We start from the raw sequence: 22,111 nt of genomic DNA, 5'->3' as shown, positions 1-22,111 counted from the left end.
AAGGACTTTAATTTATTTTTTCACTGTCAAATATGTTGTCCGAACCATAATTGGAAACACCACTCACGTGCAAACATATGAGTATTGAATGCAGAAAAATGTGATATGAATTTTAGAGCGATTTGCGAATGAACAGAAGTGGTCTATTTAATCACCCTATTTGTCACAACATTGGTATTATAATTAACAGGCGGAAGCCTGTGGGCTTCGGAAGCTCAACTGAGCTGGAAGCTGTAAATACCGTCAATCTCGACAGTAATAATATTTGACAGTTAATGAGTTGATCAGGATCGCAACTGATTCGAAAACATTGTCCATCAGAAATTCTTCGAATTTCTGCTTTCATATCCCGCATCCGCTTGGAGTGCAAACATTGTAACTGCAATATTCGACTGAGTCAAGGACGAATGCTTCCACTGACTGGCGCGGGCGAATGTAATTAATAAACTTACGCAAAAATAGAGCGTGGGTTCGCCCAAACAGATCGGGGAAAGTTATTTCAACCATATCATAGCGCTTTCGGAAAACTCGCTTCTGCTATACAACTAGATAAAATACGAAGCAATAAATCATTGTGCTGAGCATTATACTAGAGCAAAAACTCGTCCTCTGTAGTTTTATTAGCTTGACGGTTGATTGGACCTTCAGCGAATATCCGTTCTATCTCGACAGCCATCGGTTCATCGAAACAGTATGCTTGAATTCCATTCGTTGATATCAAACGAGGATTCTTAGCAGAACGTTACCCAACGTAGCGATGTTGTAGGAGTTATCAATATTCAATCGGGCAAGCATCTCTAGATATATTTCTCCTCGGATGCTTCTATGTAGGATGCGACATATTTCTGCTAAAAAGTATTTCTCAACCTATACTCTACCAGTTATTATCGTTTGATTGAAACATATACAAGGAATTAATTTGATCGTTTATCGGTGCTGAAGGTCATAAGACGAAAGACGAAACTCTGAAGTTTTCGGAGCGTCTTAGTGGAATAGTTCATTACAGAAATTTTCCGTGATCACCATTTTAAATTGTCATTTAGAAAGCGCGTGCAACGTATTTGGGCCTAAGTTCGGTTCGATGAATGTTGTACTTTGGGGGCATTTATGTCTGTAAGTATAACATAAACAAGTCCCGCGCGAATCCCCAGCACAGTACATTAAAACCACGTATTCTAATTCGTTTACGAGACGTTACATTAAAAACTTCAACGCGCCGCGAATTTACCGTTGCATAACAACAATCATGCGGGACTTCCTGTATTCCTGAGTCAAACATCATTGTAAATTACAACACAAACTGATAATCAAAATTATTGGCTCGAATTTAAAACTGCAGCTTCGGAAATGTTGTCGTCAAAATTTTTGCAACGAACGAGGCACGATGCTGTTTCCTTTGCAAAATACTTAAAACCTGACCACCGCAGCACCACTAACGAAAACTGAGAATAATAATTTGCTTCATTAATGAACATAATTTAATTAAGAATATAGACCACTGCGTAACAATTTCAAATTCTCGGTGATTTTTATAAATTTTTATGAAAAAACCAGCAACAGCGAAACCAATGATGCACGTCTTGAAGCATATAGCCCCTAAGTTGATAAGCATTTCCTCTTACGAAGGCAAATATGTGGAGAAATAGTGCCCTACACGCTCTGAACAAGTAAAATTATTAAAAAGTAAAATTAAAAACATTAGAATCATAATCATCAAACATATCAGAAGGTCAGAAAGTTAAAAGGCCAATAACTAAAAGTATAAATTAAAGTAAAAGGATCAGAATTTAAGAAGAAGAAATAAAAGTTATGTAAAGGTCAATTTATGGAAAAAAATATAAAAATCAATACTGAAGAAATCAAAATTCAATGGAAAATTTAAGAAATGAAAAATCGAGAAAAAATTAATTTAATTTAATGAAAAGTTTAAGAAAGTAGAATTTAAAACTTAAAACTTTTAAAAAGTAATACCTGGAAATTAGAATCAATCATTAAATTTCAAGATCTAAAAAAAAGAAGTTTAACTTCGAAATGCAAAACGTTAAGAAATAAAGATTCAAGAAGCAAAAATTCGACATGTGAATCCTTTGAAAAATAAGTTGAATTAAATTGACAGTTCAAGTAAAATGTTCAAGTGAATATACCACAAAATAAAATAATGTAGAAAACTTAGCCACTTTTGAGTAAAAAATATATAGAAATTTTATAAATTTACTAAAAATAAGTGAAAATTTGCTCACAAATTTAGACAAAAATTGATATACCTACATAGGCTATCAGCAGCATCTTTGACTCGAGCAGCACGTTCCTCACAATCATGTGGAAGATTTGTGCCTTAAGCTAAGGTATATAAAATATAAAAAATAATTTTGTATAAAAAATTCAACGTAAAAATTCATAGTAAAATTCAAGTGAAAAATTAAGTAAAAATTCATCGCAAAAATAATTTATGATTAGTATATATAAAATCATTACTTAAAAATTGTGTCTCACAGTACCGAATTGATCTTCAACTGGTTTCCTTGTTTTTTTTTCATATTTAAGATAACCGGTTCGGTATAAGTGATGTTTTCTTTCTTCTTAATCACTTTTTTTGGAAAGCCTTGATTTCATTCAAGAATTTAACTGAACCAAGCAAAGCATTTTGTTGTCCGGTATTGGAGGACGGCTCGGTGTCCGGTACTGGGTGACGGGAATTACTGAGTATAATTTATATTTTTTAACGAATTGAATAACTTTGTGGAAAAATGAGCTATGGAGCTTGAAAAATATTTAATAAAAGATATTTTATGCATGAAAAATGAAATTTTATGCGACCGAATAATACTGTAATGCTGAGCCGAAAATTAGCCGAAACATAACAATTCGATCGGCGGTAAATAAAAGCTAACAAATCTCTGTTTTCTTGAATGATTCTGAGCAAAAGGGTACGGGAGGGTATTTCCAGCCCATTAAGCGGTAGCCTGAACAATATTCAGGAATTACGTTGAAAGTATATTTATTCGAGACAAGATTTTTATACCAGTTGATAGAATAATATTTACTGAATATCGGAGTGTATTTTGGTCTTAATAAAACGCTACTGAATTTGAGTTATAGTCGCGAGAAATGATGAAGTCGCTGCGTCTAAATTGAGCCCATTTTCTTTAATGGTGTCTGTGTTTTTTGAATCCGACCGGCCGAAATAGCCAGTAGAGCAATTAAATGCTTTTCAAAAACAAATCAAAAGAGAGACCGAAGGATAACTTATCGCTATTGCTTACATTCCGGACTCATTAAAGATAATTAGTTTTGCAGTGACAACAGCTTGCTGTTGGCGCTAGTGTATCATTGAATCGTTCATATACGTTAGCGCCAGTTGTCACTCAAATACCGGCTATGTTCTGTGATAGCATATTCACAGTTGTTTAGTTTTTAGAATAAGTAACCGTAATCATAAATGTGTGTTTTCCAAACCATCAACAAGAGCGGATACGCGTAAGCGATTGCTGCTGGTTTTTTCAGCCTGGTTACGTGCTGGTGAAAACAGTGGTTTTGATCTTTATTGAATAAAATTTAGCAAATCAACTAAACTAAAAACATTGTTTACGAACAAGTTTTGTCTTGAAGTGAGATGAATGGAATGACAGGTTTGTTGTATCCATGGAAGAAACAGTGTTGCAACTTTTACTTTTTTTTATTAGGATAGCATGTAATACTAAACTAATAAATAAATAAAAAGCTGTGTTTAGAAAAGTACAATAACAAAACTATTCATTTCCTATGAGTGGGTGGCTATTGTTAAAAGCGGAAGGTTTAAATAGGAAAAATGGCTTTGTTTGTCTTTCTTTATAGAGTTTTATAGGGATTTCCGCAAAGAAAACAGATGTGCAGGTGGCCGGGTAGACAAAAGAAGGGGAACTGACAAATGGGGAGGAACGTCCGAAAGAGGAAAAAGCGTTGTATTTTTGTATTATAAGCATTTCGGTTACAATAACCGATGTACAAGTGGCTGTGGAACAAAGGCTCCCCGAGTAAGATCGGGCACTCAGCTAGATTTGTCTGTAGCGAAAACCAGGTTTCCGAAAGGACGTCATAAGACGCTTATCAGTAATTAAAAACAAGCTCCTGACAGGACGTCTTGTTTTCGTAGTTTTTGTAGGACGTCATGTTTTCTATATTCTCAGTCACCTCACTGGCCGATTGCTGGACTGCTCAATTGCTCAACTTGTTGACTAGACTGCTCGACTTAACTGGTCGATTAGAATGCTCGATTTGATTGCCCGACTGGACTGCTCAACTGAACTGCTCGCCTGAACTGTTCGATTCGACTGCTCGACTCAACTGCTTGATTGGACAGATCGACTTGACTGCTTGACTGAACAGCTCGATTTAACTGCTCGAGTGGACTACTCGACTCAACTGCTCGATTCGACTGCTTAACACGTTTGTTGGGCTTATTACTCGATCCGACTACTTGACTTAACTGCACGATTGAACTGCTCGACTTGACAGCTCGATTCAGCTGCTATACTGGACTACTCGACTCAACTACTTGATTGGACTATTCGATTGGACTTAACTACTGAGCTCGATTGCTCGATTCAACTGCTTGACTAGACTACTCGACTTAACTACTCGACCTGACCGCTCAATTCAACTGACGACTGGACAGGTTGATTCATATGCTCGACTTGATTTCTCGACTTAGCCACTCGACCTCAACTGATTGATTTAACGGTTCGATTCGACTGCTCGATTTAACTGCTCGATTCAACTGGACTACTCGACTGTATTGCTCGATTCTACTGCTCGACTCGACTCGACTGTTCGATTTCACTGCGAAACCTAACTACTCAACTGAACCGCTTGATCCGACTGCTCGACTAGACTGCTTGACTAAATTGTATGATACGACTGCTCGACCAGACTATTCGACTCAACTGCTTGATTAAACTGTTCGACTGGACTACTGGATTCAATTACTCGACTTGACCGCTCGATTCAACTGCTAGACTGAGCTGTTCGAAATCTCTGGTCGACTCAACTGCTTAACTTAACTGTTCGATTCGACTGCTCGACTCAACTGCTCGACTTGACTCAACTGCTTGAATAAATAACTCGACTCAACTGCTTGACTCAACTACTCGACTTGACTATTCGAATCGGCTGCTCGACTCAGCTGCTGTACTCGATTGCTCGACTCAACTGCTCGACTAGACTACTCGATTTAACTGCTTGACTGGACTACTCGACTGAACTACTAGACTCTAGTGCTAAAATTCAACGGTTCGATTTCACTGCGAAACTTAACTGCTCGACTGAAATACTTGACCCAACTGCTCGACTAAACTATTTGATGAGTGTGATGACTGCTTGATTCAACTGCTCGTTTCAACTGCTCGACTAGACTACGCGGTTCAACTGCTCGGCTGGATTACTCGCCTCAACTGCTCGATTAGATTATTCGACTGGATTAAGCTGCTCGACTTGACTGCTCGATTCTACTTAGCTGCTCGGCTCGTCTGCTCGATATCAACTGCTCGACTGGACTGCTTGACTCGACTGCTTGATTCGACTGCTCGACTCGCCTGCTCAATTCGATTGCTTTCCGTGATATCATATAATCGGTATTAAATCAGACCGTACCAAGTCGCAAATTTTTTTAAAAAAAAGTTAATGACTGCAAACGATTAAGAATTTTTAAAGCAACTTACTTACTTTACTTTAGTGGCAACGGTCCGTTACCGATCCTACGTAGAACGAATTATGGTCCTGCAGTACCGTCGGTTCTGGGCTGCCGTTCTCCAATCCTCACGAACACCAGCTGAACGTGCACCGTCTTCGACAGCAAACACCCACCGGGTGCGGGGTCTGCCTCGGAGTCTACGGCCTCTTCCTGGTTTTCTGCTGAAAATAGTTTTGGCTACTCTTTCGTCGGGCATTGTGGCCACGTGTCCAGCCCGCCGCAGCCTGTCACATTGCACTACCTTCACTATATCAGCATATTTGTATACTTGGTACAGCTCGTGATTCATGCGTCTGCGCCACACTCCATTTTCCATTTTGCCACCAAGTATAGATCGCAGAATTTTACGCTCAAAAACCCCAAGTACTCGTCGATCAATTTCCTTTAGCGTCCATTATTCGTGTCCGTAAAGAGCCACCGGGAGGATTAGTGTTCTGTAAAGCGCCAGGCGCCAGTTTTGTGCGAATTTGCAAACTACGGGACTTTAGCTGGCTACGTAATCCGTAGAAAGCCCGACTCGCGGCTGCAACTCGTCGTTTCACTTCGCGGCTTACATCGTTGTCACATGTCACGAGTGTGCCAAGGTATATAAATTCCTCCACTACTTCATATCGTTCCCCATCTAACTCTACCTCGGCACCAACACCACTTGGGCTCCCACGTTCTTCGTTTTGGCGGCGTTAATGGTAAGTCCCAATCTCGCCGCTTCCCTTTTAAAGGGCCTGAAGGCCTCTTGCACTGCTCTTTGGTTGAATCCGATGATATCGACGTCATCCGCAAAACCAAGAAGCATGTGAGATTTCGTGATGATAGTTCCATTCCTTTCCACGTCTGCCCTTCGTAATGCACCTTCCAAGGCAATGTTGAATAGCATGTTAGAGAGTGCATCCCCTTGCTTCAGTCCATCCAACGTCACGAAAGCAGCTGAGGTCTCACCCGCTATTCTAACGCATGATTTGGATCCGTCCAGCGTTGCACGAATCAGCGTAACTAGTTTCGTCGGAAAACCATGTTCTAGCATTATCTGCCACAGCTCATTTCGTTTAACTGAATCCTACGCCGCTTTAAAGTCCACAAACAGATGGTGTGTCTGCAAGTTGTACTCCCGAAACTTGTCTAGCAACTGACGCAGGGTAAACATCTGATCCGTCGTGGAGCGACCCTCACGAAAACAAGGTTGGTACTCGCCGACGAAGGACTCCGCTAACGGTCTCAGTCTGCCGAACAGGATACGGGAAAGCACCTTGTAGGCAGAATTGAGCAATGTAATTCCTCGATAGTTTTTACACTAAAGTCGATGTCCCTTTTTGAAAATTGGGCAAATGAGGCCATTCAACCACTTCTCCGGCATTTGTTCTTCCTTCCAGATCCTGACAATGATCCGGTGGATTGCTTCGTACAGCCGCTCGCTCCCCGCTTTTAGAAGTTCAGCAGGGATACCGTCCTTCCCAGCAGCCTTACCGTTTTTCGGCTCACTAATTGCCTTTTTAACATCCTCTTGTGTTTGTGGCTCCACAACTTGACCATCGCTTACAATTCCTATGCTGTCCCTGCTGATCTCCGCGTTTACCTCTCCATTCAACAGTGTCTGGAACTGCTCCTTCTACCTGGCTGCTACCGCCGTTTTGTCTGTAAGCAGGTTGCCAGCACTATCATTGCACATCACAGGCATGGCAAAATTCCTGCATCTCACCATTTTATAGAAACTCAGTGTGTCGTTACTGGCGTATCGCTCCTCTGCGCCGGCGAGCACGTGCTCCTCGAACTCGCGTTTCTTTAGAGTTAGACGATGGATTTTTTTCCGCAGCTCAAGTCTCTCTGTACCTCTCTCTGTTTTGACGCGTTGCCGCAGTGAGCATGCGACTACTGGCCTGGTTCTTTTCATCTGTCACTCTCTGACATTAGGCATCATACCAGCTGTTACGCTGTCTTCCACGCGTCGTGCCTACTACCTCTCTCGCAGCTGTTTCGATGGCACCATGGATGTTCCTCCACAGCCCATTTATATCTTCTCCTTCTACCTGCTGTTCTGCGATTCGTTGGTCAAGCTTCCTGGCGTACTCCACTGCGACGCCGTCTGCCGTTAACCGCTGGATGTTGAAACGCAGTTGGAGTTCACACCTCCTAGCTTAGCTGCTTCAGTAAGTACACGAAGCATTTCCGGGTAAGGCCATCGACCGTCATTATTTGACTTAGATCTACGTGGAGGCGCCAGGTGGGAGCTTGAGAGAACCAGAGCTAAGTTTGACGCTCCTTCCAGGTAACTCTCTCCATTTCATACCCGTTCTAAGCAACAACTCTAATCAGACTACATAAATGTTGCAAACAGCCAGAGTTTTGAGATGATTTCGAACGATTGATAGCTAATACCCACACGGAGCAGCAAACTTTGAGTGCGTTTTTTTCGAAGTCAGAATTTTGTCATTTGGTTCTGCCTGACTTAACACCGATTAACTCACACAATAGATCCGTTTTGCCCACCTATAGAATCAGCACAGTGGAGATAATGTTTTTATTCACTTAAATAAAATCCAGCGCGAGCATACAAACTATTTGTTTCAGTTTCCGGCTTAGACTCTTTTATGTACAATATCTTAGAGCTATATTATGCAATATAAGAACTCAAAGAACTAATACAAAAATTAAACATCTTCGCAAACACTGGCCAATGGAATGTATCCGCAGTTTTTTGAACAGACATTTATATTTTCCGGATCGTAAGATTCGGCTCAACATCTGGTTTAATTTAATTCCAATTTATGTTCGACTCAAAGTCAAATTCAATTTTTAGTTCAATTTTAATCCAATTTTGGATAAAAACGTCAAGTCCGAATTCAAATCCAATCTCAAAGTCAAATTCCTACTCAAAGTCTAATATCTAATCTAAAGATCAATTTTAAGTTTAATTTCAAACCCAATTTCACGGTCATGAGCTCAGACTGGAACCCCGGGATGTGTGTTCTCTATATAATTTAAGGTAAAAAATCCAAATAGTGGAATTCCAAACTTTCGAGTTGTTAGCCTAATCGACCGGAATTTTGGCGATAAATAAATCAATTACGTATACGTAATTTGTAAAAAAAAGATCCAGTATCTTACGATTACTTGGGTAATTTTTTGTCTAAAACTGACTTTTGAAAGGTCGGTGTTCCACCTTCTGTTTAGGTGTGGGAATGCCAGTGCGCCGTCATAGCCACTCGCACACGCGACGTGACACTAGCCGCAGATGTCGACTGCTGCTGGCTTTTCTTAAGGTGAAACGGTACGGAAGCCAACATGACCGAATCGATAGCACCAATATGCTCACATAGACGCCACTTATTCAGCCATGTTGGGATTCAGTACTGTATCACCTTAACACGATTATTTTGCATATATTGCGGCAGTCCAGATGTTTGATATTCGCGTGGACCCTTGCATCAAAGTACTCCCAGCGCATACAAAAGTCAAGGGCGAAACAGGACGCTGCCACATTCGTCAGCGTCAGTTTCACAGTAAACTCATGGGAAAACTGTCAGAATACCGCTGACGGACGCCTTAACGCACCATTCTGTTTGGCCCTTTATATTTTATCATTGTCATCACGCGGACGGTGCTCTAGAAAAGGCAGCAATCTCATCTGTAGGTACTCCATTCGATAAATTTCTTGGTCATGGTTCCAAAAGTTACTTGAACGTTGTATTCACAGTCCGCAGTTGCAGATTAGAACGCAGAACTTTTTCGGGAACTGAGACTTTTTTATTTTGTAGTCTTTCGAATCACGCTACCAATCGAATGAGGTATGAAACTCTTGCGCAGGAATTTGTCCAAAGATGATCTAACCTAATGATCCAATCCTGTTTTTTGTAGTTTCTGAGAACGTTTCAGAATTTGCTTCACGTTACGATCCGGTACAATCTTTGCGTTCTGGACCAAGGAAACCTAACTTTTTTGGTCTCATCTTCCAACGAGGTACGTTAGATGATGTAATCCATCTTCAAGCTTCAAGGTTCAGAAGGCTCCGACAGAATACGGTCGCGAAAAGTCGTGCCCAGGAATTATACGGAATTATACGACCAGTACATCACTACTCAAGATAAACTTGATGTTCCAGGGAACCTTCGAAACCAGAAGATGTCGAAGTTAGCCAAGAAGTTCTTGATTTGACAGTCAATACGTTCATGTGGAAAGTGGAGTGCGCCTTTCGTGACCACCAGGTATCATGGATATCATGGATGGACAAGTGTATTTGAAAGAGTGTCTCCAAAATCGACTTTTTTCTTTTCTGAAGTCTCACAATTATTGTCCTACGATCTTCTAGCCAGATTTAGCTTAATACCATTATGCAAAGGACGTGCTGGAGTGGAATAAGACAAATAATGTCCAAATTTGATGGCAATCGGATAAAAACTCAAATTTTGCGAATTAATTTTGTGTGTCGCAATTTTACCGTGGACACCCTTTAAAATGTGAACAGATCAAATTATCCCAATAACAAATGTCTGCTATCATTCTATACGTAATGTAATTCAGTGAAATTATGAAATCTACTACAATGTTTTTCGATTTTATATAAAAAGACAATATAATTGCGTCTCAAGTGCAGAATAAGTGTACACGTAACCACGGATTACTTTACTGATTGGTTGCTAATTCGCTTAATGGTCCTGCCTGCGCGATAAGCGATAAAAGAGGTCATAAATCCTTCTCTTTGCGCTATCAACCTAACTTAATACCGAAAAAACACACTTTGACATCAAACTCGTGTCTGGCTTGGCTGGGAAAGTACTGGGTACTAGCTATAACAAGAAACCCTTGCGTATTGTGGCGAATCTATGTTGTGCTTAATCATCATAACCTTAATATCGATTGCCGCCATGATAGCTGAAGGTATTTGATTGATCGCAGTAATTTGTTTTCGCGGCTTCTTCGGTTAGCTACCGAAATAGTGGCCGATTGATGCGCCACAGAAGTATTATTATTTGAAACATTTGATTGATTTGTCTGTGCCTGAGACGAAATTAAACGATGCACAGAACTGTCACACTCCTGTCAATGGGTATGAAGATTTATACCCATCTAAAAGTTGTCGAAACAAACATGTATTAATAGCTCACTTTCATTTAAATTTTCCAATGAAACACTGACTAACTGTCACAATATTTCCATTTCCCATGTCCCATGGGCTTTTCCAGGTGCCATCCATAATTCATCGGAATCAATTCCCAAGAAAGCGAGCAGAGTGCACAGTTCCCTGTTCCCGTGACACGCCACCACCCGAGCCCCATGACTGTCTTCAGGATACGATGGCTTCAGTGGCAGCTGATGCCGATACTGATGTTGCTGATGGCACTATCGATGCCATCGGTTCATGCCGCACCGAAGAGCGATAATTTCCGGTTGGTTATCTTGCACAATAATGACATGCACGCGCGCTTCGAACAGATCGGTGCCTACGGGAACGACTGCCAGCCGGAGGACGTGGCCAACAACCGATGCTACGGAGGGTTCGCCCGGGTGGCACACAAGTGAGTATATTTGAAGTTCAGCTGAAATCATTAGCCAGCCAGTTTCAGGTTTCTATTTAATTGTTAAGCTTTGATAATTGAAAGTAGAACTATTAATTAGACGTTCCTGCGAACAGTTTAATTCTAACAAGTTCGTAATTAAATGAAATGAATGGTATAAATGCCATATTTTCAAACCTTTAAGCTACAGTTTAGTCTATGAACAGCACCGTTAAAAGATAAGACATTGGAATATAATTTTCATTAATCATAAATTCAAACGTATTTCTGTTTTAGAGTTCGCGAATTCCGTCAAACGGAAGCCAGCGGAGGATTACCGGTATTGTATCTAAATGCCGGAGATAGCTACACTGGAACACCGTGGTTTACCGTGTTTAAAGACAACATCACCGCCGCATTCCTGAACATATTAAAGCCTGATGCAATTGTAAGTTTTTCAAATACCATTTTTGAGTCGAATCAAACAGTTCTCTGAATCATCTTCTCCGCTTTACAGTCCCTCGGTAATCACGAGTTCGACCTGGGCGTGGAAGGTCTGGTGCCGTTCCTGAACGAAGTAGACTTCCCAGTGTTGGCGGCCAACCTTGATCTGTCCAACACGCCCAGCATGCAGAGCACCAAATCGCTACAGAACTCGATCGTGTTCGTCAAGGAAGGCGTCAAGATCGGCGTAATCGGTTATCTCACTCCGGAAACGAAACAGCTTGCACCGACCAACACGGTTCTGTACAAGGATGAGATTGAGGCTATCAAGTAGGATCGAATCAAAATTCGAACAATTGTTAGGAAAATTACCAACCTTTTTTTTTGTTTCAGTAAGGAGGCCACCGCACTGAAAGCTCAAGGAGTTAACATTTTGATAGCCCTGGGACATAGTGGTTTGGATCGGGATAAGGAGATTGCGGCAGGTTGCCCTGACATCGATCTCGTAATCGGTGGGCATTCGCATACTTTCCTCTTCAGTGGAACACCGCCGGATATTGATAAACCGGAAGGACCGTATCCGGTCGAAATTACCAATTCTGCTGGTCAAATCGTTCCGGTGGTTCAAGCGTACGCTTACACCAAATATTTGGGTCATTTGAATCTTGAGTTCGATCCCAGCGGTAAACTGGTGTCCTACGATGGCAAGCCCATACTGTTGAACGGCGCTGTCGAACGAGCCTCCGATGTTTTGGCATTGTTAGACGTCTACCGACCAGGAATCCTGACATTAGATATAGTCATAGGACAAACACTGGTGCTGCTAGATGCCACAAGATGTCGCTTTGAAGAGTGCAACATTGGAAACTTGATCGCCGATTCGATGGTTATGACCCACGCAGCATCTCGTGAAGAAAACTCCGAATACTGGACGGATGCGGCAATTGCTTTCGTGCAAGGCGGAGGAATCCGAGCGTCCATCGAACCGGGAGCCGATGGAAACATCACCAAAAGGGATTTACTGACGGTGCTTCCCTTCGGAAATGCGATCATACTCGCGGAAGTTACCGGAGAAACTATCCGGCAAATGTTGGAACATAGCGTGGTTCGATACGATGGTTCGCAAGGTTACGGCGAATTTCTACAGATGTCGGGAGTTCACGTCGTGTACGACCTGAGTAAGCCGCCTGGTCAACGAGTGGCGAGCGTGGAGGTTCGTTGTGCTAACTGCAAGACTCCAACTTTTGCCCCACTGTACGATTACGATCGGCACAAGATCCTTGTTAGCCAGTTCCTGTGGGAAGGTGGTGACGGCTATACGATGTTTAGCGGTAGGAATTTCCAGGTGCTTACCTGGGGGGACTTCGAAATCACCGAGGAGTATTTGATGCAATCCTCACCCGTATACCCGGCTATCGAGTGGAGAATTACGATGCAGGGACAGGTGAATCCGGACCACACGGAAGCCACGACGATCGGTCCGGGTACGACGACACCGGGCACAGACGGCGACGGTGGTGCTGCCGGAGAACTGAAAGCTACGATGGCGGCTGTCGTAGTGCTTGCATTTATTAGCATTTCTCGACGAATGTTATTCTGATGTGTGTCTAAGTATTGTTTAGATGTTCCTACGTTTACGGCTGGAAAATACTTATTCTGAGACGCGGAAAGTATTTCTAGAAAGTGTACAAAATAAACATATTTGTTGTCATTTTCATGCTGTTTTGTATGCTCTGTGTTAACCGGTCCTTGTCACAGCCGTGCAAAGGGTAGAATTAAGCAAAGGGTAGAATTCTAAAAGGTTACAGTTACAGGTTTGAGTTCACAAAACCAATTTTCATCTTCGAAAGTAGGGTGTTATTACAAACGATCTAAAAATGCGAGCGCAAAGTTTTAGGTTTTGAGCAGTAAGAACTCAGTGGATTTGAGATCGATTTTCAATATTTTTGCACTGATCAATCCGAAAATCTTCTACGTGTCGACACCATCGAAACAATATTAATTTTTAGGTGAGCGCTTTTAAAAGCCTCCATGTCTGATTTCTGTCATTTTTAGTATATTTATTCAAAAAACGGGGTGTTTTACTAGCACAGACATCAGTTTGACCATTGTCAGGGCAAGTGCGGGTGCCTTCGCCTTGCTTGTTTGCAAGATTACAAGATTGGGTACGTCTGGTATGCGATAAGTCTTTTTTTTGCAACTGTTTTACTCAAATCCTAAGCAATTGAACTGATTCATATTATCTCTTCTTTTGATTGCTCCAGATATGTATTACCGCAATTTTTGTCCACAAAATTGTGTTAATTCGGTGTTTATTATAGTTAATATCTAGACCAAGTTCCTTTTGTTTCGGATAGTATTTCAAAACAAGTTGAATTGTTACCGCATTACACCCTCGGCGATATCATGCATAGCATCTAATACAAAATTATAAATTACGTGGAAATCCACTTTCCGGCACTTCCTCATATTCAAATATCTGCGGATCTGATCTGCTCAAGGTTTGATTCATAACTTTGACAGAAGGGCAATCTTTTCAAAAGCAAGCGTCGCAGCTAGTGTATCTCCGCAAAAAAGAGTGCCAGTAGCACATTTTTTGCCTCCACCTTGTAATACTTCATAAGTTCCAAATGCTTTTGTGGTCCGCGACCAATGGTTGTAATCTTATGGCCTTAAATCTTATCAACTATTTCCCGTCTAGTATGTGACAATATACAGGGTGTTAGGAAGCTTAGTGCAAATATTTCAGGGGGTGATAGCGGATCATATTTGACGAAAAAAATCTTTCTACGCATATGGCCAAATCTCAATCGTTATAGAATTACTAGTTGAGCTCGAATCTTACGATCCGGAAAATATGAATGCCTATTCAGAATTCCGAAAACTGCGGATACATTCCATTGGCCAGTGTTTGCAAAGATGTTTAATCTTTGTATTAGTTCTATGAGTTCTTATATTGCATAATATAGCTCTAGGATGTTGTACATAAAAAAATCAGAGGGGTTGTGTACAAGACACGACCGCATATATAGGTGACGCAGGACTACGTAAGTCTCTTTGTATAGTGATAGTAGCATGTATTCATGCTTGTAATCATTCGATTCTTCATGTATACATGCTATATGTAACATATATACATGCTACATGCGTTGTATGTAACATTTATCAAAGTAGTAACATTGCATACGTTCAATTCTCAAAAGATTGTGCATTTGAAAACAATTTAACAAAATCAAGAACACAAACTATTGCTTTCCTGCTACCTTACTGAAATTAAAGATTGTTTTTATTATCCATGGTTTCCCACGTTGAAGGGATTTTACAAATTCAATCCTATTTTATCAACAGCACATCTTTTCACTACACTTCTAATGAAACGGTAAGCATGCGTATTCATACAGAGTCATATTGTAACAAAATACTACAGCTGTAGCACATTTTTCCAACACAGATTTCAAAATCGCCTAGGTTTAATCGTCTCGCAGTTAAGAATTTGCGATCTATTGCGACAACGAACTTGTGTCATTTTTTATGGCACACTTCCCTAACACAGACATCAAATTGGACTAAGTTTAATCGCGTTTGTAAGAAATCTGTTGGCACGAGGGGCTTTGTCGCTCTCTCTGGCGTACTTCCCAAGCAAGGACATCAAAATGGTCTAGGCTGAACCGCGGTGTTAAGAAATCTTGTTGAAATAAGGAAGCTTTGTCACTTGTTTTGGCTTACTTCCCAAGCACAGATATCAAATTGGTATAGGTTTAGATCATCGTATAGAATCTTCCAACCAATCACGAAGCGAGAATTCTGGTAAAACATAGGTTCATTATTTTCAATTTTTCAATAGTTCAACATCAAGAATCCATACTTTTCTTCATTTGAGTCAATTCTTAGAAGATTTTCCGATCGATTGGAGTAAGAATATTGAAAATCGATCGGAAAACCGCTGAGCTATTAGCGCTCAAAACCTTTCATTTTTCGTGACGCTCGCATTTTGCGATTTTTTGGAATGACACCCTATCTCAAAACTTGCCGTAAGACGTAGTCCTACGTCAAAAGTCATAGCCGGAAACTGTAACAAATAGTGTTTATGGCCGTATCGGATTTTATCTAACTGAATAAAAACTTCTGGGTGTTTGCAACATTTATGTAGTCTGATTAGAGTAAAATGTTGCTTAGAAAATTTTTGATCGTTTGCTATCATTCGCCTCGATTCTGCATTCCGTTCAGACTCGTTCCGAAAAGAAACGTCCCGATCGACGTGTGTTATAGCATACGATGTATTCCGATCGAAGCGCAATTTCTGATCCGATCCGGCTGCGATCGGTATGTAGAATAGAGCCGATCAACTAAGCTTTTAAAATTTTGCGACTTGGTCCGGTCTGATTTAACACCAACCATATGATCTCGAGACAAGCAATCGAATTGAGCTGGCGAGTAGTGCAGTCGTATCAAGCAATCGAGTCAAGCAGCTGGGTCGAGCAGTCGAGTCGAACAGTCAAGTCAAGCAGTTGAGTCGAGCAGTCGGGTTGAGAGGCTAAGTTAGGCAATTAAGTCGAGCTGTTAAATCAAGCTGTCAGTTGAGTCGAGCAATCAAATCGAGTAGTCTAATCGAGCAGTTGATTCAAGCAATCGGGTTGAGCAGTTGAGTCGAGCAGCCGATTCGAATAGTCCAATCGAGTAGTTGAGTCAAGCAGTTCATTCAAGCAGTCGAGTCGAGCAGTTGAGTCGAGTAGTTCAGTCGAGCAGTGCAATAAAGAAGTTGAGTCGAGCGTCGAATCAAACAGTTGAGTCGAGTAGTCTAGTTGAGCAGATAAATCATGCTGTCCAGTCACAGTCCAGTCGAGCAGTCGAATCGAACAGTCCAGTCGAGCAGTTCAATCGTGCAGTTAAGACAAGCAGTTTAATCGAGTAGTTATGTCGAGTAGTCCACTCGAGCAGTTAAATCGAGCTGTTCAGTCAAGGAGTCAAGTCGATCTGTCCAATCAAACAATTGAATCGAGCAGTCGAATCGAACAGTTCAGTTGAGCAGTCCAGTCGAGCAATAAAATCGAGCAGTCTAATCGACCAGTCCAGTCGAGCAGTCCAGTCAACCAGTTGATCAATCGAGCATTCCAGCAGTCCAGTGAGGTGAGTGAGAATACAACCCATTGCTACGAAAGCATGACGTCCTGTCAGGGACCTGTTTTTAGTTACCGATAAGCCTCTTATGACGTCTTGTCAGAGGCCTGGTTTTCGGTACAGACAAACTTTTTATATCAATAGATTGAACATTTTTAGTTTTCGGTTCTGTTTACCTTCAATTAGCTCTGGTACAAATTTTCACATATTATGGTAACATATGATGTTACTGTATCGTCACATGAAGATTTTTTCAAATTTGACGAGTGAAGGTATTAAAAATAGCATATATTTAATTTAAAAAATTTTTTTGGGATAAGACGATAGCTGAAAAGTAAACCACTGTTCTTTTCAGCTCACCTCAGACAACACAGTGAATAGATAAACTATGGTCATCGGACGATACAGGTTTCCATATGGGAGCTGTCAAAAGCTCGGTCAAAATGAAGAGCTCTATCAGAAAGATAGAAGAGAGGGAGAGAATTTCTGACATCATTTCAAGCAATCAGCTTGGTTGATATCTGTCAAACAGCAAACCATTCTATTTTTGATTTTTATTAATTTTTTCATTAAATATTGACTTAGTTGAAATAAAAAAAGAACTGTCAGATTCAGAAAACGACGGGCTTTCAAATAAGGTGAAAAAATCCACTTTTTTGGGGAAATTTAAATACCCAATTGTTGGTAACTCGCACTCATACTAACCAGTTTACGTGCGATCCCGGTAAATTTTATCAATTTTCCTATTAACTGGTAAGTTCACGTAAGTTGCTGTACAGAAGTTTACATGATTTTTCACGTGGATGCGACATATCGATTATATTGAGTGTGGCCATTCGTGATTCGGCCATTTTTGTTTCTGCCATTCGTAGGTAATCCGTATATGAAACATTCAAAACTATTCTCGGATAACAGAGTCGCTGATTTTCCTCGCCTTGAGAATTTCTGCGCTACGTCACATGCAAAAATATTCTTTCAGCCCTGTTTCCGTGTAAGACAACATTTCCGGACAAATTATTGCAGTACCTATAATTGGCAAAAGCAAAGAATTACCGCCCACTGTTCTATGTCGTTCCACATTCAGGACATCAATTTGGATTAGATTCAATGTATAAAGATAAACTCCGTTGAAAGATAGGGGTGGTTTTATACTTTAACAAAATTGTTTACCTTCAGGACATCACTAGGTTAAAACTAGGTTAAATGTTCAAACGACAACATCGGTTGAAGAGGGGTAGTTCTTCACAATGGCCTACTTCCCAAGCACAGATTTCAAATTGGACTAGGTTTAATCGCGTTCGTAAAGAATTTTGTTGGAACGAGGGGACTTTGTCACTCTTTCTGGCGTACTTCTCAAGCACAGATATCAGATTGGTCTAGGTTCAATCGTCGTAAAGAAACTTCGACCTGTTGGGACGGGGAGATTTTGTCACTTTTTTTCTAAAAATACGTTAAAACTATGATGACGTCTTTTGCAACCAATCACGAAGTGAGGGTTTCCAGCTGAACAATGCTTCATTATTTTCAATTTTTCATCAATGCGTATTTGAAATCAATAGGTTTGTTTGTTGGGAATGATGCGTAGAAGATTTTCCGATCGATTGGTTCAAAAATGTTGAAAATCGATCGGAAAATCACTAAGCTATTAGCGCTCAAAACCTGTCATTTTTCGTGACGCTCACATTTTTCGATTTTTTGGATTTACCCCCTATACCAGCTACCTGCCTGAAAAACGTAATCCTACGTCAAAAACATTTTCGGGTTGAGGGTGAGTTACTGTGTTAGTATGTGCGAGCTGCTTGCTACAGGCAGTTGTCATTCGCTTCACTTTGTTTTTGTTTTGATTTGCTTGTCTTACCGGTTACTGTTAGTCTTCGTCCTTTTATTTTAAAAGTTTCTATGCAATCAAGTAAATGCTTGTTCCGTGTTCAAAATGGACTCAAACTTTATCAACTTAACAGATTACAAACCTGCAGTGGATGACGCCGGTAGAATTATCTTGAAAGACGATTTCATCCGTCTGGAGCATGTTGCAAGTAAGTAAAGTAAAGTAAAAAAGTCTCACTCATTTCAATCAAAACAAAAATAAAAGCAAAGTACAGGTACCCTTTACCCCCTATTTTATATGAAAATATTACCCTTACAAATGGAAATATCGTCAGAACCAGATTTGACGAGGTAGCAGACACGTTTGGTCTTCAACGAGAACATGCAATCGATGCAATCGATTCATACGCAAGCAACGAGAGTCCTCCGCCATCGCAGCAATGCAAGATCGTAAAATCGTGGACTGAAGAGCAAACCCATTTGCTATTATCGCTTTATCGAAGCAAGATGGAGGACATTGGACCTTTAAAGCGATATCTGACAAAGAAAAACAAATGTGGAAGTGTATTTCAAAAGAGCTTCAGTTGCCACTAAACGTCGCGTTTACTCCATCGCAAGTGTAAAACCGCTTCAAGAATGTTTCGAAAACAACCAAGAATGCCATGAAGAATAATCGTACCTCCGGTAGTTCCATCATCGAAACTGCTTACGACAAGGAGATGTCTCAAATAGCGGCTATAGACGATTCAATTGAGCCAGAAATCAATGTCACCGACATTCATAAAAAGAAAGTTAGCAAGTGATACCGTAACGGAAGGGAAACGACGAAGAGTTGAACCGGGCTCGTCCGAACAAACTATTGATAATGACGAAGATAGTTTAAGACCAACACTGTCAACGTCGTAGGCAAAACGAGCTAACGCGAACGATTCAAACACACATTTGCTATACGAGTACCGAGAAGAATGCGTGCGAAAAGCTGAGAGGGAGCAGCAAAAAGCGATTCGTCTTCAGGAAAAGATGGAGAAGTTAGACCTCTTAATTAATATTCTAACAGAACTTTCGAAAAATTCAAATAATACCAATTAATGTTAATCTAGTCGTAGTCTAAGACTAGTTCGCTTAAAAAGGTGAATGAACTTTGTCTGTGATGGCTTATTTTGTCATGTCTATTTTGTCGAATAAATGGACTGTATAAATGAATTTATTGTTTTCTCACAGACATTCCGAAAGACACAAGGAAAGCAACTTTCTATCTCATCACTGGTCTGAGTTATAACCAAAGTTGTACAGTTTTTGACGTAGGACTACGTCTTACGGCAAGGTTTGGCTGGGTAGGATGTCATTCCAAAAAATCTTTCTCGAAAAGTGGAATAGGTCGAAGATTCTTTACGGCGCTTAAACCTATACCGGTTTGATATCTGTGCTTGGGAAGTACCAAAACCACTCCTCTTCTTCAACCGGTGATATCGTTTCAGCATTAAACCTAGTCTAATGTGATGTCCTGAAGGTGAGAAATTTTCTTAAAGTATAAAAGCATCCCCTTTCTTCAACCGCCATTAACATTTTAGATTGAAATTAGTCCAAATTAATGTCCTGAAGGTGAAACGTCATCGAAAAGTGAGCCTTTCCTTTTGCCAGATTGTATCCATATAGTTACTGCAAGAATTTGTTCGAAACTGTCTTGCATTTGTGCATGTGATGTGACGCAGATTTCTAAAAGCGAGGAAAATCAGCGACTCTCTTATCCGTGAATAGTTTTGAATGTTTCATTTGCTGCTTTGCATCAGTTAGTTGCTGGCAATTCTTTACATAGGGTATGTTGCTACATCGTCATAATTGCCTATTCCCGTCTTATCCAACACAAATTATTAAAAATATCAGCATTTTTATGACACACAATGCAAAACTAGTTATTCCCTAATATTTTAGTTTGTTGTCTATCACATGCGATCAATCAAAGTGAGCTGAGATCTATTTAAATGCTTTTTATCATTAAAGAAGTCCTACCAGCAAATTTCCTGCGTTTTTTCGTGCGACGAAGAAGACAATGTCGACTAATCGTTTTAATTTCCGTCATTCATAAATGAAAATAACTCACGCAAGGCATGGTCGTTATTATACAGCCAGGAAAACTTGCCTGACCTGCAGAAATTTTGTAGAATAACATTTGTCATGCCGTCCTACACAAAATACATGCGCGTTAGCTTCGTAAACATTGTTGTGATTTTTAGTTCGGACGATGAAAAATTTTGATGGACGGATTAAAAAACGGTACGACGAATTTTAGCAATAAAGTCAGTTGCGTAATTTCAATAATATGCTTTAATAGTCGCTTTTCCGTGATTTTAAAGTTCACGGATCGGAAGGTAAGTGTGTTTTAGTCAACTCAGCACAAGAACTTTTCGAGTATTCATTAAATCCATCCAACAAATGATGAAAATTAGAATGGCTTTACTTATTACGACGGGAATTAGAAAAAAAAACCTAGTTTCCATTTGGAAAAAAATTGGATTTCTCAAACTGCAGCACAACCAAACCATTTTAACATAACAATTTTTTGATATCATCAAATCAAATACATAAATACATATATGTCTAACTAAATAGTGCTTGATGTTGAAGTAAGATTTGAGGCGCTACCGTGCTGCATCACTTTCCGGACACTTAAGTAGGTCACATTTTTAATTTGCTCCGCTTTGCTAAAAACTAATAGCGCACTACTTCGATATTTGCTTTGTGCTATAGTCAAATTTAACCGCCCAGCTAGCTTTGAGGTACGATGCTGGTCTAACAAGCCAGTCGAATCTCGGCTAGGCGGTGCTTGCTAGTTAGAGTCAGTAGGATTGTTGCACTGAAAGAAGGGTAATGTCTAAAGACGGTATAAACCCATGGCTTTGCTTTTTTTATAGTCAAATTTAAAGTTTGAACTTTCAGTAATACATCAATTTAATGATAGAAACTCAATAAAATTCATTAAAATAAGCGAAATAAAATGGCTTGTCATGTTCATAAATCCGGACACCTCAATCTGGTTGAATCAAAATCCGGACATTTTGGAATCAATTTCCGGACAAGTAAAATTTTCTCATATTGTGGTTAACAAATTAATACCTACAAGTAAAAACGCATTAATTGAAACAATAAGCGTTTAATAATTACTTTTATTTACTTTTTTACCTTTAACAACACTCTTGTGTCGTTAACAAGGATGAAAAAACGCTTCTAGCAATGATGAACATACGAGCGATCTGATTCAGTTTCATTGACATTGTAAGCCATAAACAATTTGTCGTAATCTGTACAGAATATGACAAATTTCACAGTAGATCTTGTTTATTGCTTGATCGCAGTGAAAAATAATAGACAATCGTTTGAGTGTAGTGCGTGCTTTTCGATTCAAGCAGTGCGGTAATCCTTTTTATCGCAACTAGGTGAGATGTAACTCTAATCGACTGCTGAGAGTTGTCAAGAGAACAAAATCTGATCAATGCTAAAGATTTACTGG

General features: G+C 40.2%; 1 protein-coding gene across 1 annotated transcript in view; it reads left to right on the top strand.

Moving 5' to 3' along the window:
- The window catches only part of LOC128741974 (protein 5NUC-like), a 44,658-nt gene extending 31,291 nt beyond the window's left edge, over window positions 1-13,367 (top strand). Inside the window, exons 2-5 of the mRNA XM_053838126.1 lie at window positions 10,903-11,235; window positions 11,512-11,662; window positions 11,732-11,988; window positions 12,052-13,367. Coding sequence (XP_053694101.1) covers window positions 10,994-11,235; window positions 11,512-11,662; window positions 11,732-11,988; window positions 12,052-13,258 — 1,857 coding nt within the window. The 5' untranslated portion in view covers window positions 10,903-10,993 and the 3' untranslated portion in view covers window positions 13,259-13,367. The remainder of the gene's footprint in view (window positions 1-10,902; window positions 11,236-11,511; window positions 11,663-11,731; window positions 11,989-12,051) is intronic.
- The last annotated feature ends 8,744 nt before the right edge of the window (window positions 13,368-22,111 follow it).

Source organism: Sabethes cyaneus, chromosome 3 (genome assembly GCF_943734655.1).
Source record: "Sabethes cyaneus chromosome 3, idSabCyanKW18_F2, whole genome shotgun sequence".
Classification (NCBI taxonomy): Eukaryota; Metazoa; Arthropoda; class Insecta; order Diptera; family Culicidae; genus Sabethes; species Sabethes cyaneus.
This window is presented reverse-complemented; position numbering and strand designations above follow the sequence as displayed.